Below are 14,061 nucleotides of genomic sequence, written 5' to 3' on the forward strand. Positions count from 1 at the left end.
CTGACGTGTTGTGAAATACATGATGTTTTTTTTTTACTGTCTTAATGTATTTCACAACATTGCATTCTTCTCATGGGCATTTAATAATCTGGACTTTTCAGTCTGGGTTAAATATCTTTTTTTGGCTCATTTTTTCTGTAAAAGAAAACATGCCTAATAATTATGCACACCTGAATATAAGGAGTTTTTCACTTCCAGCCTTCACGGACAATTATATATCACATATAAATGATTAAATACAAAATTAACAGTAGTTATTAAGACTGATGTGGTTTGAAATTGGTAAAATGTGTTTGGAAAAAAAATATGACCAGAATATCAACATGCCTAATAATTCTGCACACAGTGTACTGGCAAGGGTTTATAGGTATACAGTCAAGATTTGAGGATCAAAAAAGTTAATCAAAGTTGTCCTAAGACAAAAACTTCAAATGTTGACTACTGTATATCTACATGCAAAACATTATAAAAAAAGACATTTTGATACAAAAAGTCTCTCAAAGTCAAACTGCAGATCATAAGTTTAATTCAAACAAAGGTGTGCAAAATACACAAAGGAATTTTTTTTTCATCCATTTCTCAGCAAATCATCTGAGAAGGCTTAAACAACAAACACACTCATAAAACACTGATGATGAAAAGGAAATCTTGTTTAAGATGTGAGCTGCATCAGATCTTTCATGCCATCTGATGACTTAAGGAGGTAAATTACACTTGGTAAAATGGATAAATACATAGATATGTACAAAGTTTATGAAATGTACACTACCAGTCAAAAGTTTCTAAATAGTAAGATTTTTTAAAAATGTTTTGTAAAGTCTCTTCTGCTCAACAAGCCAGTTATTTGATCAAAAGTACAACAGAAGCAGAAATATTGTGAATTATTTTTACTATTTAAAACAACTGTTTCTATTTGAATACATTTCAGCATCATTACTCCAGTCTTCAGTGTCACGTGATCCTTCAGAAATCATTCTAATATGCTGATTTGCTGTTCAAGAAACATTTTTTAATTATTATCAATATTTAAAACAGCGGAGTACTTTTTTTTCAGCATTTCAGGATAAAAAGATCCAAAGATCAGCATTTCCCGGAAATAAAAACCTTTTGTAACATTACACACTATACCATTCAAAAGCTTAGAGTCACTACAACTTGTATTTTTTTTTTTTACAAATAAAATACTTTTATTTAGCAAGGATGCTTTAAATTGATCAAAAGTGATGGTAAAGACATTTATAATGTTATAGAAGATTTCTATTTCAGATAAATGCTGGTAAATTCAGGTAAATTCTACTCAGCTGTTTTCAACAGAATAATAATAATAAATGTTTTTGAGCAGCAAATCAGAATATTAGAATGATTTCTGAAAGATCATGTGACTAGTAATGATGCTAAAAATTCAGCTTTGAAATCACAGGAATAAATGACATTTTAAAATACATTCAAATAGAAAATGGTTATTTTAAATAGTAAAAATATTTCAAAATTGTACAGTTTTTGCTGTACTTTGGATCAAATAAATGCAGGCTTGGTGAGCAGAAGAGACCTTGCGAAAAAACATTAAAAATCTTACAGGTAATGCACCTCGTACTATTTTGACACTGAATATATAAACTAGGACTGTAGAAATTAGTTGGCATATCATGTGCAAAATAGACAAAAAGACTGAATCTGGCCCCATATGTATAATCCACTCTCAATTTCACAGGATACCTTATTGATCCAGGAACACCTTTAACTTTTCCCTATAACCATGAACATTTAAATTGATCCCAGATATGTAATTTTTCCTCTGAGTGACTTTAAATTCCCTGATCAAGTAGCAGGCTGTTATTAGCGTCTAGAACAGTGAGGTAAATGTTGACGTTTCAGTGAAGAGCGTATCAGAGGAGGTTTTTCAGCAGGAGGGGTTTGGCGATCTCCAGGATGTCAAGGTTGGGGTCCAGAGATCTGCCTAAACCCTCTAGGACCATGATGGCAAACACCATAGACGCAAAATTACTCTCCAACTTCACCTGCAACAGGAAGGCACAACATATGTCACTTAAACATCATAAAACACACAACAGTATCAAAACACAATCACTACATCGAAATAATATTATGCATTTTCAATGTTTTGTCACATTTGTGCATGCCAGATTTTGAACATTTGGACATTTTTATGCTTTGTACTGCAGTATTTATTATGCATTATTTAAATAACATACTTATATATTGTTTACATATGTGTAGATATTAAATCATGTTACTGCTAAATTCAATTATCACATTTAAAAGTTACACAAAGCAAAAAAAAAACAAAACAAAAACACACACACATATATATATATATATATATATATATATATATATATATATATATATATATATATATATATATATATATATATATATATATATATATATATATATATGTATAGACATTAAAGGCTGTTTACTGGATTATTGAAAGGTAGATATTACATTAAGCGACTAAACATAATTTTACAGTCTGTTTATGATCTGCTATATTGTGATCAGTTGCTCTCACCTTGTGATGAATCAGTAAACCAAAGACTCGAGACAGCAGCTCAGCCACCTGAATCTATAAAACAACACAAGTCATGCAAACATTATCAATGATGAAAACATATTTTGTTGCTTAATATTTTTCAGGATTCCTTAACTAGAAAGTTCAATGAACAATATTTATTTGAAACAGAAATGTTTTGTAATACTCTAAATGTTTTTTACTGTCACTTTAACACATTCTTGAAGAATAAAAGTATTAATTTTCTTTTTTCTTTTAACTTAAACGTCTTGTATGTTTTTTTAAATATACTTATCCCAAACATTTTAAAGGAAATATAAAGCAACTGTTTTAAACATGGATAACAAGAAATCTTTCTTGAGCAGCAAATCAGCATATTAGAATGACTTCTGAAGGATCATGTGACACTGAAGACTGGAGTAATGATGCTGAAAATTCAGCTTTGCATCACAGGAATAAATTACATTTTAAAATGTATTCAAATAGAAACCAGTTATTTTGAATTGAAATAATATTTCACAATATTACTGTTAGTACTGCATTTTTGATCAAATATATGAAGCATTGGTGAGCAGAAGTGACGTCTTTCAAAAACAAAAATCTCAATTGGTTTAAAATCTGGTAGCAGATAGATTTATAAATAAATGTGTAACTCTGTACCTTTCCCAGGGAAAGCCTGTCACTGAGCGCATGATCCACTAGTTCAGCCATTTCCTTCTTAAAACGTGTCACATCCTGGCAATCGTTGGCGCGGGCATGATGAAGGATTAGTTCTGCAACTCGCTCGCCCTGGAAACACAAGTACATGTTTGAAAACTGGCCTGAGGATAATATGATACTATTACATACAGTTGAGGTCAAAAGTTTACATCCCCTTTCATAATCTGCAAAATGTTAATTATTTTACCAAAATTAAAGGGGTCATACAAAATGCATGTTATTGTTTATTTAGTACTGACCTGATTAGATATTTCACATAAAAGATGTTTACATATAGTCCACAGCTGTTTTTTTTGTTTAGTGATAGTTGTTCATGAGTCCCTTGTTTGTCCTGAACAGTTAAACAGCTGCTGTTCTTCAGAAAAATCCTTCAGGTCGCACAAATACTTTGGTTTTCCAGCATTTTTGTGTATTTTAACCCTTTCCAACAATGACTGTTTGATTTTCAGACCCATCTTTTCACACTGAGGACAACTGAGGGACTCATATGCAACTATTAAAGAAGCTTCAAACACATCACTCACTGATGCTCCAGAAGGAAAAACCATGCATTTGCCTAAATATCATATTTTTTTCATTTAGTACTGCCCTGAATCTACAGAAGACACATGTTTCCCAGAATACAAAACAAGCTAAATTTACCCTGATCTTCAAATTCAAAAAGTTTTCACCCCTCGGTTCTTAATGCATGGTTTTTCCTTCTGAAGCATCAGTGAGTGTTTGAACCTTCTGTAATAGTTGCACATGAGTCCCTCAGTTGGATCTCAAAATCCTACAGTCATTGTTGGAAAGGGTTCAAATACACAAAAATACTGGAAAACCAAAGAATTTGTGGGACCTGAAGGATTTTTCTGAAGAACAGCAGGCAGTTTAACTGTTCAGGACAAACAAGGGAATCATGAACAACTATCACTAAACAAAAAAACAGCTGTGGATCATTCAGGTAACAACACAGTATTAAAAAAATCAAGGGGATGTAAAAATGTTGTAAATATTCCTGTGGACTATATGTAAACATCTTTGATGTGAAATATCTTATTCAGGTCAGTACTAAATAAACAATAACATGCATTTTGTATGATCCTTCTTATTTTGGTACAATAATTAACATTTTGCAGATTCTGAAAGGGGGTGTAAACTTTTGATTTCAATTGAAAAAAATACTAAAATAACACTGATGATGACTTCAACAAACAAACTTTCAACATTTCTAGATGCAAATATGGCAGTAATACATTCACATGCAATACTGTCAACAAAAAAAAAAAAACAATCCCCATGTGTCTTTTACCTGCTTGAGAACGACAGCGGTGAACACGGCTCTGAAATTGCGTTGATCCGCCTCGCTGAGATGCGCCACGATCCCTGCATCCAGCAGCACCAGCTGTAGGGGTGGAGGAGTTGGCCGCATACTGACCACCACAGTGTCGCACAGGTCTGTGAGAGTCGCCCTGTCCTGGGGTCCCTCTCCTCGCCCACCCTGCACCAGGATGTTCCCAGGATGAAGGTCACCGTGGACAAAATTATCCACAAACACCTGGCAGAGATGACTACAGGTTAGATTTCATTGAAACACATACAATTAATCTGGTCATTATTTAAATGAATAGATCACACAAAGTGAGAACTTGCTGGAAATGTGCTCACCCTCAGACCATTCAAGATTTTGTTTCTCGTAGCATTACATCACTTGCTCACCAATGGATGTGAAGAATGAGAGTCCAAACAGCTGATAAAAAACATCACAATAATTCACAAGTAATCCACACCACTCGAGTCTATCATTTAACATCTTGAGAAGACAAAAGCTTTGTGTTTGTAAGAAACAAATCCAACCTTAAGACGTTTTTAACTTGAAATCTTTGCTTCCAGCTAAAATTGTGAGTCCTCTATCCATAATATTGCTTAAAAGAGAAGTCCACTTACAAAACAAAGATTCACATATAATGTACTCACCCCCTTGTCATCCAAGATGTTCATGTTTTTCTTTCTTCAGTCGTAAAGAAATTGTTTTTTTGAGCAAAAATGGACTGATATGGTGCCAAGCTTTTGAATTTCCAAAATGCAGTTTATATGCGGCTTCAAGCAATCCCAAATGTGGTTGTAAACGATCCCAGCTAAGGAAGAACGGTCTTATCTAGTGAAAGGATCTGTTATTTTCATAAAAATAATAGTTTATATACTTTTTAATCGTCTTGTTTTACTCTGCCTGGACTGTTTTTGTTCTGGTTCATGACAGTGAGGGTATGTCGAAAAATTCCTATCTCATGTTCTCCCTCAACTTCAAAATCGCCCTATATAGCGGTTTTACATTTTTTGTTAAGGGTGTTTGATCTTTTTTGCATGTTCACTTTGCAAAGACTGGGTCAGTACTTCTGCAGCGATGAAGGATGATTCTGAAATGATTTTTGAAGTTGAGGGAGAAAATACGATTGGAGTTTTTTGACATACCCTAACTGTCTTGAACCAGAATACACACAGTTCAGGGAGAGCAAGACAAGATGAGTGTTTGAGATTAAAAAGTATTTAAATTTTATTTTTTTAATAAAAATAACCGATCATTTCAATAGAGAAGACCTTTCTTCCTCAGCTGGGATTGTTTACAACCACATTTGGGATTGTATGAAGCTGCATTTAAACTGCATTTTGGAAATTTAAAATCGGGGCACCATATCAGTCCATTATATGGAGAAAAATGCAGAAATATTTTCCTCAAAAAACACAATTTCTTTATGACTGAAGAAAGAAAGACATGAACATCTTGGATGACAAGGGGGTGAGTACATTATATGTGAATCTTTGTTTTGGAAGTGGACTTCGCCTTTAAGATGTTATTAATCTTTGCTTCCAGCTAAAATGTGAGTCCTCAATCCATAATACTGCTTAATAATAATCTTGATAAGTCATCTTGTCTGAATCAGAAGAGAAATATGCACAATTAAATCTAAATTTATTGATGGACTGGAGTGGGGTGGATTACCTGTGGATTATTGTGATGTTTTAACAGCTGTTTTGACTCTCTTTCTGACGGCACCCACTCACATCCATTGGTGAGTAAGTGATATAATGCTACATTTCTCCAAATCTGATGAAGAAACAAACTCACATACATCTTGGATGTCCTGAGGATGAGTACATTTTCAGCAAATTTTTATTTTTGGGTACTAACCATTATTTTTTGGGTACAAACTATTTTTGTAACTAACCATTTTCAAAAGAAGATCAACACCCATCCGTGCAATTTTCTGCTTGATTCCTTCTGGGACATCTGAGCTCAGGTATTTTGAGATGGGTTCGCTTTCCTACAAGAGCATAAGTCGAAGTGTTAGTTTTCCTCAGTGGAATAAAATCGGATATGCAATATTAAAATAATCAAGAGCACAGCCATTTTCACCTCATATGTTTCTACCAACACAGTCCTTGTGACAAATGGTCTGAGGGGTGTAGGAAACTTCACATACGGCAGATCTTTAAAGTTCTTTTGGAACTTTTCGATGTTCTGGGCTTCAAACCGAAGATCGATCTGCAATCAATGAGATATTAAAGCCACAACAAAAAAAAAAAAACAAAAAAAACAATCGCCATGAAGTAGTTTTATTCATTGAGATACTATTTTTTTTTTTTTTTATTAGTTTAGTTAAATTAGTGTTTTTTTTAATATACACTACCTGTCAAAAGGTAAGATTTTTAATGTTTTTTTTTTTTTTTTTTTTTAAAGTCTCTGCTGCACAGCAAGCCTACATTTATTTGATCCAAAGTACAGCAAAAACAGAAAAACTGAAATATTTGCACTATTTAGAATACCATTTTCTGTTTAAAGATATTTTATAATGTAATTTATTCCTGTGATTTCAAAGCTGAATGTTTAGCATCATTACTCCAGTCACATGATCCTTCAGAAGTCATTTTATTATTCTGATTTGTTGCTCAAAAACATTGTTAAAATTAATTTTTTTTCTTTGATAAATAGGTAGTAAAAAAAAAAAAAAAAAGAAAAGAAAAGAAAGAAAAGAAAGTTATACTGACTTCAAGCTTTTGAATGGTATAGTGCAGGGGTGGGGAACCTTGATCCTGGAGGGCCGGTGTCTCTGCAGAGTTTAGCTAAACTCTGCAGGGACACCGGCCCTCCAGGATCAAGGTTCCACACCCCTGGTATAGTGTATAATGTTACAAAAATGCTGATCTTTGGATCTTTCTATTCATCAAAGAATCCTGAAAAATTTGTACTCAACTGTTTTAAATACTGATAATAATAATACATGTTTGATAATAATACATGTTGAACAGCAAATCAGCATATTAGAATGATTTCTGAAGGATCATGTGACACTGAAGACTGGAGTAATGATGCTGAAAATTTAACTTTGATCACAGTAATCAATTACATTTTAAAATATATTCAAATAGAAAGCAGTTATTTAAATTGTAAAAATATTTCAAAATGTTACTGTTTTTGCTGTACTTTGGATCAAATAAATGCAGGCTTGGTGAGCAGGAGAGACCTCTTTAAAAAAATATATGTATATAAAAAACTTTTGACTGATAGTGTATATCCATATAGATGTCTATATTGTTTTAATTAATTTTCATTAATAGTTTATTTTTTTGTTGTTTTTTTTAAATCAATTTTAGTTAATTTCATTTCAAGTAAAGACTTTTAATGGTTAATGGTTTTTAAAAATATAATTACCTTGCATCAAGAAAGCTTTTCATAAAAGCATCAGTACCTGTTTGGTCATGAGCTTCTCAAACTCATACACAATCTCGGGCAGGCTGAGCCACTTGATGCCGGGCAAACAGTTGAGGAACAAACTTCCAGCTTTCATTAAGATCAGATCGATCTGCACCTGCTGCCTGATTCCTGGATGAAGGACCTGGTTAATGGAAAAAGAACTTAGAGAATTATGATTATATTAAAGCACCTACATAACAACAGAGAAAACCAATTTTAGTCCAGCACCTTGGTTAAAATGTTTTTTGGAACATTATAGCTTTTTTTTTTAAAAAAAAAAATCTTCTAAAATTGCATCTAACAACATCTGCTCACCAAGCCTGCATTTATTTGATCCAAAATACAGCACAAGCAGTAAAATTTCAAAATATTTTTACTGTGTAAAATAACTGCTTTCTATCTGAATATATTTCAAAAAGAAATTTATTCTTGTGATCAAAGCTGAATTTTCAGCATCATTACTCCAGTCTTTAGCGTCACATGATCCTTCAGAAATCAGTCTAATATGCTGATGTGCTGTTTAAGAAACATTTTTATTATTATTATTATCATCAATTTTTAAAACAGTTGAGTGATTTTTTTTTTTCAGGATTCTTCGTTAAATAGAAAGATCCAAAGATCAGCATTTATCTGAAATAAAAAGCTTTTGCAACATTATATGCCATTTAAAAGCTTGGAGTCAGTGTAATTATAGAAATTACTATTTTTTATTTAGCAGGGATGCTTTAAACTGATCAAAAGCGATAAAGACATTTATAATGTTACAAAAGATTTCTAATTCAGATAAATGCTGTTCTTCTGAACTTTCTATTCATCAAAGAAACCTGAAAAAAATAACATAATAAAACATAAAATAAATAAATTACATTTTAAAATATATTCAAATAGAAAACAGTTATTTTAAAAAGTAAAAATATTTCAAAATGTTACTGTTTTTTCTGTACTTTGGATCAAATAAATGCAGGCTTGGTGAGCAGAAGAGACTTCTTTTAAAAACAAAAAAAAATTTACAGTTTAAAAAAATGTTGACTAGTAGTATATTTCTGTGAGAAAATAGAATTTTACTTAAAACAATCAAGAATAGATAAAATTTTAAAGACTAAATAAATAGAATTAGCATATTTTATATGAAAAACAATGGTGAAAAATAGCAATTTACAGGTAATAAAAATACCAAAATAAATGCATAAATTTAATGTATTTTTTGAGAAAATGGAAGAGGAGCACTTTTCACATTACAAGTCATTTTATCTAGATAGTCTGACGTAATTCTGTGACAAAATAGAGTATATTATAAGGGGAAAAAACAGAATAGCCAAAACAGCCTCAGAAGAATATAAATAAACATCCTGAAAAACAAGAAATGTTAAACCTGTTTTATCTTAATATTCTGTCTGTGACAAAAGCAAAAAAAAAATACAAAATGAAAAAACAAACAAACAAAAAACAATAACATTTTTAAAAATGATATTTCCAAAATAAAGGTTGGCAGAACTGGGAATTGATTGAATTATGAAATATACACAAAAATATGCCAATTAATCCAAATGGTCAGAAGGGACTGGTTTAAAAAGTAAGGAGGAGACAAACACTTTACCTTAATTGCCACAGGAATCAGACGCTCTTCCTCCAGGTGTTCGTCCGGACCAGGTCTCTCTCCGAAATCCCTCGTCTTGGTGTCCGCCGTGTCTTCCTCATCTTTATATGTCTCCCAGAAGTCACTCAAAGCCCCTGCCAGACCCGGGATCTCCCAGGCCTCCAGAAGACTGTTCTTCTCCAGTTCCTCCACCAGCTTCAGGAACGCCGGCTCTTCAACGCTCTTCACCTTGGCTTTGGCGCGGTACACCTGTGCCACGCATCCCGATCCCACAGGCTCCTTACTGTCAAACGCAAACATCTGCCTCCATCCTTCCCCAAACGCCCTCTTCAAACAGAGCTTGGTGTGGGACCAGGGATGGGGCTTCACCCGTACATGAAGCCTTGAGAAGCGCTCGCAGAAGTCCTGAGAGAAGATGTCCCGTCTAGTGCTGGCCCACTGGCCCAGCTTGATAAATGTAGGTCCAGATGTTTCCGTGACCCAAAGCAGGGCATCCAACCAACGGGACGCCCAACGTTGGGAGAGTAAAGTCAGGGGATACAGAATCAGAAGTGGGCTGAATTTGAGAAGCAGCACCAAGGCGCGGATTCCCAAACGCAAGACGAATACTAACCTGTGGATCTGCACTCGGGCGACTGACTTCCTCTCTGTGGTCCTCTGCTGATGAATGGCTTCCTGTCCGGCGGCATAAGTGATGCCACATGCAGTCCAACAGAACAGTCCCACTTTGGGGGCTTGAGATAAAACATGAGTACCTTTAAAAATAAACACTCTGCGAGGCGGGATTCGAATCGATACCCTGTGCACTGTGAACCTGAGGTTCTGGAGCAGGTGTCTTGCACAGAAAGCAGACATTTTTGATACAGTTATTACTTAGCTAGACATTTAACAGTTGCTTTAGGACAAATGTAGTGCAGCTGCAAATTATAACCATTATTTAAAATCAGATGCATGAAAACATATGAAGATCATGCATGCATACAATATGTAGAATGATTAATGAACACTTTCACTTTTGCTAATGGGAAATGTAGTGGTTTGCTCTTAGCTTACACACATACATAGCAATGTAAATCCTTTATACCTATGAAGTTAAATTATAATACCATGCACAGAAAGATTCAAAAATACAGCCGCTCCTGCTGCAACGCGTAATCATAAGCATCCCTATTCTTTTTATCTTGCACATTTTCGCTGCCAGATGTCCAAAATCGTGCTGTTCCGACTCATTTTTCCCTTCTTTTTTCACGAATCTACTTCAATTCATTCAAACATTTGTTATGAAATGTTCTCCGTCGGTCCGACTGATTAATCCCTCCGTGTGAATCTCAACATTAGTTCCGCGGCTCAGTGGCAATAGAATGAATAACTGATGTGCTGATTTAGCGATTAATTATGTGTTATATTTAAAGTGAAGCAATAAATCATCAGCTCAGCAATAATAAAAATAGGAGATGTAAGAAATGTAAGTAGTCACTGAGTAGTACAGTGGTATATTACGGAAAGTATTCACAGGGCTCTCAAGTTTTGGAAAAAGTTTGGAGTGAGATTACTATTAGGGGAGGAGCCTCTCAGATATTTGCAGCAATGGCCCCTCTGCGCCACGCAGTTCTCTCAAGTTTTTGATAGAAATTCAATTTTATCTATTGTTCAAGATTGACCAGCACAAAATAGAAATGATCACAACTGGTAAATCTAATAAAAGTCAAATTCATACAAAATTAAAAAAAAAAAATGTTTTATATATTTAAAAAATATAAATGTATCAAAAATAAAAAGAAAGTTGGCCCCAAACGAGCCAAATTAACAGCAGTGCTTAATGTACATACTGTACACATACAGTAGGATTGCAGAACCTGCCCTGAACATGTAGCCTATGTCAAGCTCTGTGTGTGTGTGTGTGTGTGTGTGAGAGAGAGAGAGAGAGAGAGAGAAGGACTACACATTTCCACTTATGAAGGGCATTTTGTATTGCAAGTGTTTTTTGCACATTTTGATGCCTTGATGACAATGGTAGGGGCTCGAACTTAACTACACTAACTAGTAGTTGAATTATGTAATTTAATAACAAAATAAAATCTGTTACAGTTACTGAGAAACAATGTACAGTTGAAGTACAGTTGCTTAAGAAAATGTTAACGATCCACACACACAGATTTGATTTCCAAAATTGCATTGGCTGGTCTAAAATATGAGACACCAATGTTTCAGGAGTTTAGGATACAGAACAGGATACATGCTTATTTGATAACTGAATTTTAGAAAAGTAATCAAAAAGTAATCAAATGTAATCAATTACATTACTTTTAAAGCACTTAAAAGTAGGGCTGCACGATTAATCGCACGATGTCGTGAGGCGCGTTTAGTCAATGAAGCCGGTACTTTGATTAGTAGTAAAGCTCCATCACGTGCGTTCAGTACACAGAGCAACACAGAGCCGTAAAGCACTGACAAGCTACGCCAAATCGCGCGCAAAACCGAATTCGATTTTGAGCGCGATTTTGGCGTAGCTTGTCAGTGCTTTACGGCTCTGTGTATTACTTGCCGCTCCAGCTGAACGCACGTGATGGAGCTTTACTACTAATCAAAGTACCGGCTTCATTGACTAAACGCGCCTCACGACATCGTGCGATTAATCTTGCAGCCCTACTTAAAATAGTTATGCTACTTATTACATTTTAAATAGGGTAACTTGTTTTCTGTACCCCATTATCCAAAATAACCTTCCCAACAATGTTGGTACATTTGTATTTTTGAAATATATAAAACAATTTATTTTATAAATTTGTTTGTCTTTTATCAGATTTACCCAGGGTGTAATTTGTGAAAAAAAGCTGAGAGGGGATTGCTTTTGAAAACTTTTTTCTCTCCACATAGGCGGAGGTTGAACCAACTCCAGTAAAGCTATAGCCTAACTAAGTAACCTAATGTTAGTGTAATCTGTTAACAATGCACATTATATACTGTTTTTTTAGGCAAGTACCAGATAATGAGTGCCATGTCGTGAAATGTTTTAATACGACGAAAACTGTCTAACGTGATAGCAATTTAATAAAAAACATTGTAAGTTAGGCCTATTAATTGTAATGATTTCATTTCAAACAACGAATAAATTATATAGAGAAAGGAGCAAAGAACACAGTATCAACAAAGCTTTTTGAAACTCCGAATCAGTAAAACACTGCGTCGCAAAATGATTTCAAAGCGCTCCAGTCGGATCGCGAATCATTCGATTCAGAACGGGACTTCAGAGCGCCTATCACGAATCATTTGATTTAGATCGGAACTTAGGAGCGGGTTCGCGGGATGTTCTTATCACCACCGGGGATAAAAAAAGATTCAGCAGAGACAGGGATGCATAGACCAGAGTGGGAGAAATAGAGCGGGACAAGTTGTCCCTTTCTCAGCCTGAGAAATACAAGGTGTGGCGTGAGAGCGTGTGAGCTGGTTGAAATGCGTGTGTCTCACGGTGAATGCGTGAGACTTGAGAGCCCTGTATTCAGACCCCCTTCTTTGTCCCTCTTTGTTATATTGCAGCCATTTGCTAAAATCATTTAAGTTCATTTTTTTCCCCTCATTAATGTACACACAGCACCCCATATTGACAGAAAAACACAGAATTGTTGACATTTTTGCAGATTTATTAAAAAAGAAAAACTGAAATATCACATGGTCCTAAGTATTCAGACCCTTTGCTCAGTATTTAGTAGAAGCACTCTTTTGATCTAATCGTTTCCACACATTTGTAGCCAATAGAGTCCAAAAAAATACATCAAAGCACAACACCCAAAACAATGGCTATATGTCCCAACAAATGAAAACCCAGCAGACAATGCTTCAATAGGGAGAACAATAAATAAGCTGCTCTCATCTAATTGGTTCTCTGGTCCCTCATTCTTTTGGGAAAGGGAAATAACGACCTCAGATGTTGTGCCGGATCTTCCAGTAGGAGATCCAGAAGTAAAGAAAATTCAGACATTACACACAAAGACCACGAAAAGTAAAGATCTTGTAGACCAATTGTCCAAGTTTTCGACTTGGTCTAAAATGATCAAAGCCATTGCATGCCTTCTGAGACGGACTAAGAAAGATAAAACCAATTCACCAGCATCTGTAAGTGAACAAGAGGATGCTAAATGCTTGATTCTAAAAGGAGTACAAAAGCAAGTGTATCAGAAAGAAATTGTTGAGTCAAGGAAAAAGACTTCCAGGTCACAGTAAACTTCATCACCTGGATGCCTTTATAGACAATAATGGTATGATCAAGGTGGGAGGCAGATTAGGTCACTCATCATACACTTACTCATTCAAGCATCCACTGATTCTTCCAAAAGAACATCATGTTACAAAGCTGATAATTGCACACTGCCATGAAAGTGTAAAGCATCAAGGCAAAGGTTTCACGATCAATGAAATCAGACCGTGCAGCTATTGGATACCTGGTATAAACAGAACAGTCAAATCTTACATTCACAA

General features: G+C 34.6%; 1 protein-coding gene across 1 annotated transcript; it reads right to left on the minus strand.

Moving 5' to 3' along the window:
• Positions 1-509: 509 nt before the first annotated feature.
• On the minus strand, positions 510-10,876 carry adck2 (aarF domain containing kinase 2). The gene is made up of 8 exons (XM_051099014.1): positions 9,586-10,876; positions 7,984-8,130; positions 6,651-6,779; positions 6,463-6,558; positions 4,548-4,793; positions 3,197-3,325; positions 2,537-2,590; positions 510-2,018 (listed from the first exon to the last, which is right to left on the minus strand). Exons 1-8 carry the CDS (start codon positions 10,438-10,440, stop codon positions 1,887-1,889), a joined length of 1,788 nt encoding a protein of 595 aa, XP_050954971.1. The 5' UTR covers positions 10,441-10,876; the 3' UTR covers positions 510-1,886.
• Between the last annotated feature and the right edge of the window lie 3,185 nt (positions 10,877-14,061).

The sequence above is a fragment of the Labeo rohita genome, chromosome 25 (assembly GCF_022985175.1).
Source record: "Labeo rohita strain BAU-BD-2019 chromosome 25, IGBB_LRoh.1.0, whole genome shotgun sequence".
Taxonomy (NCBI): domain Eukaryota; kingdom Metazoa; phylum Chordata; class Actinopteri; order Cypriniformes; family Cyprinidae; genus Labeo; species Labeo rohita.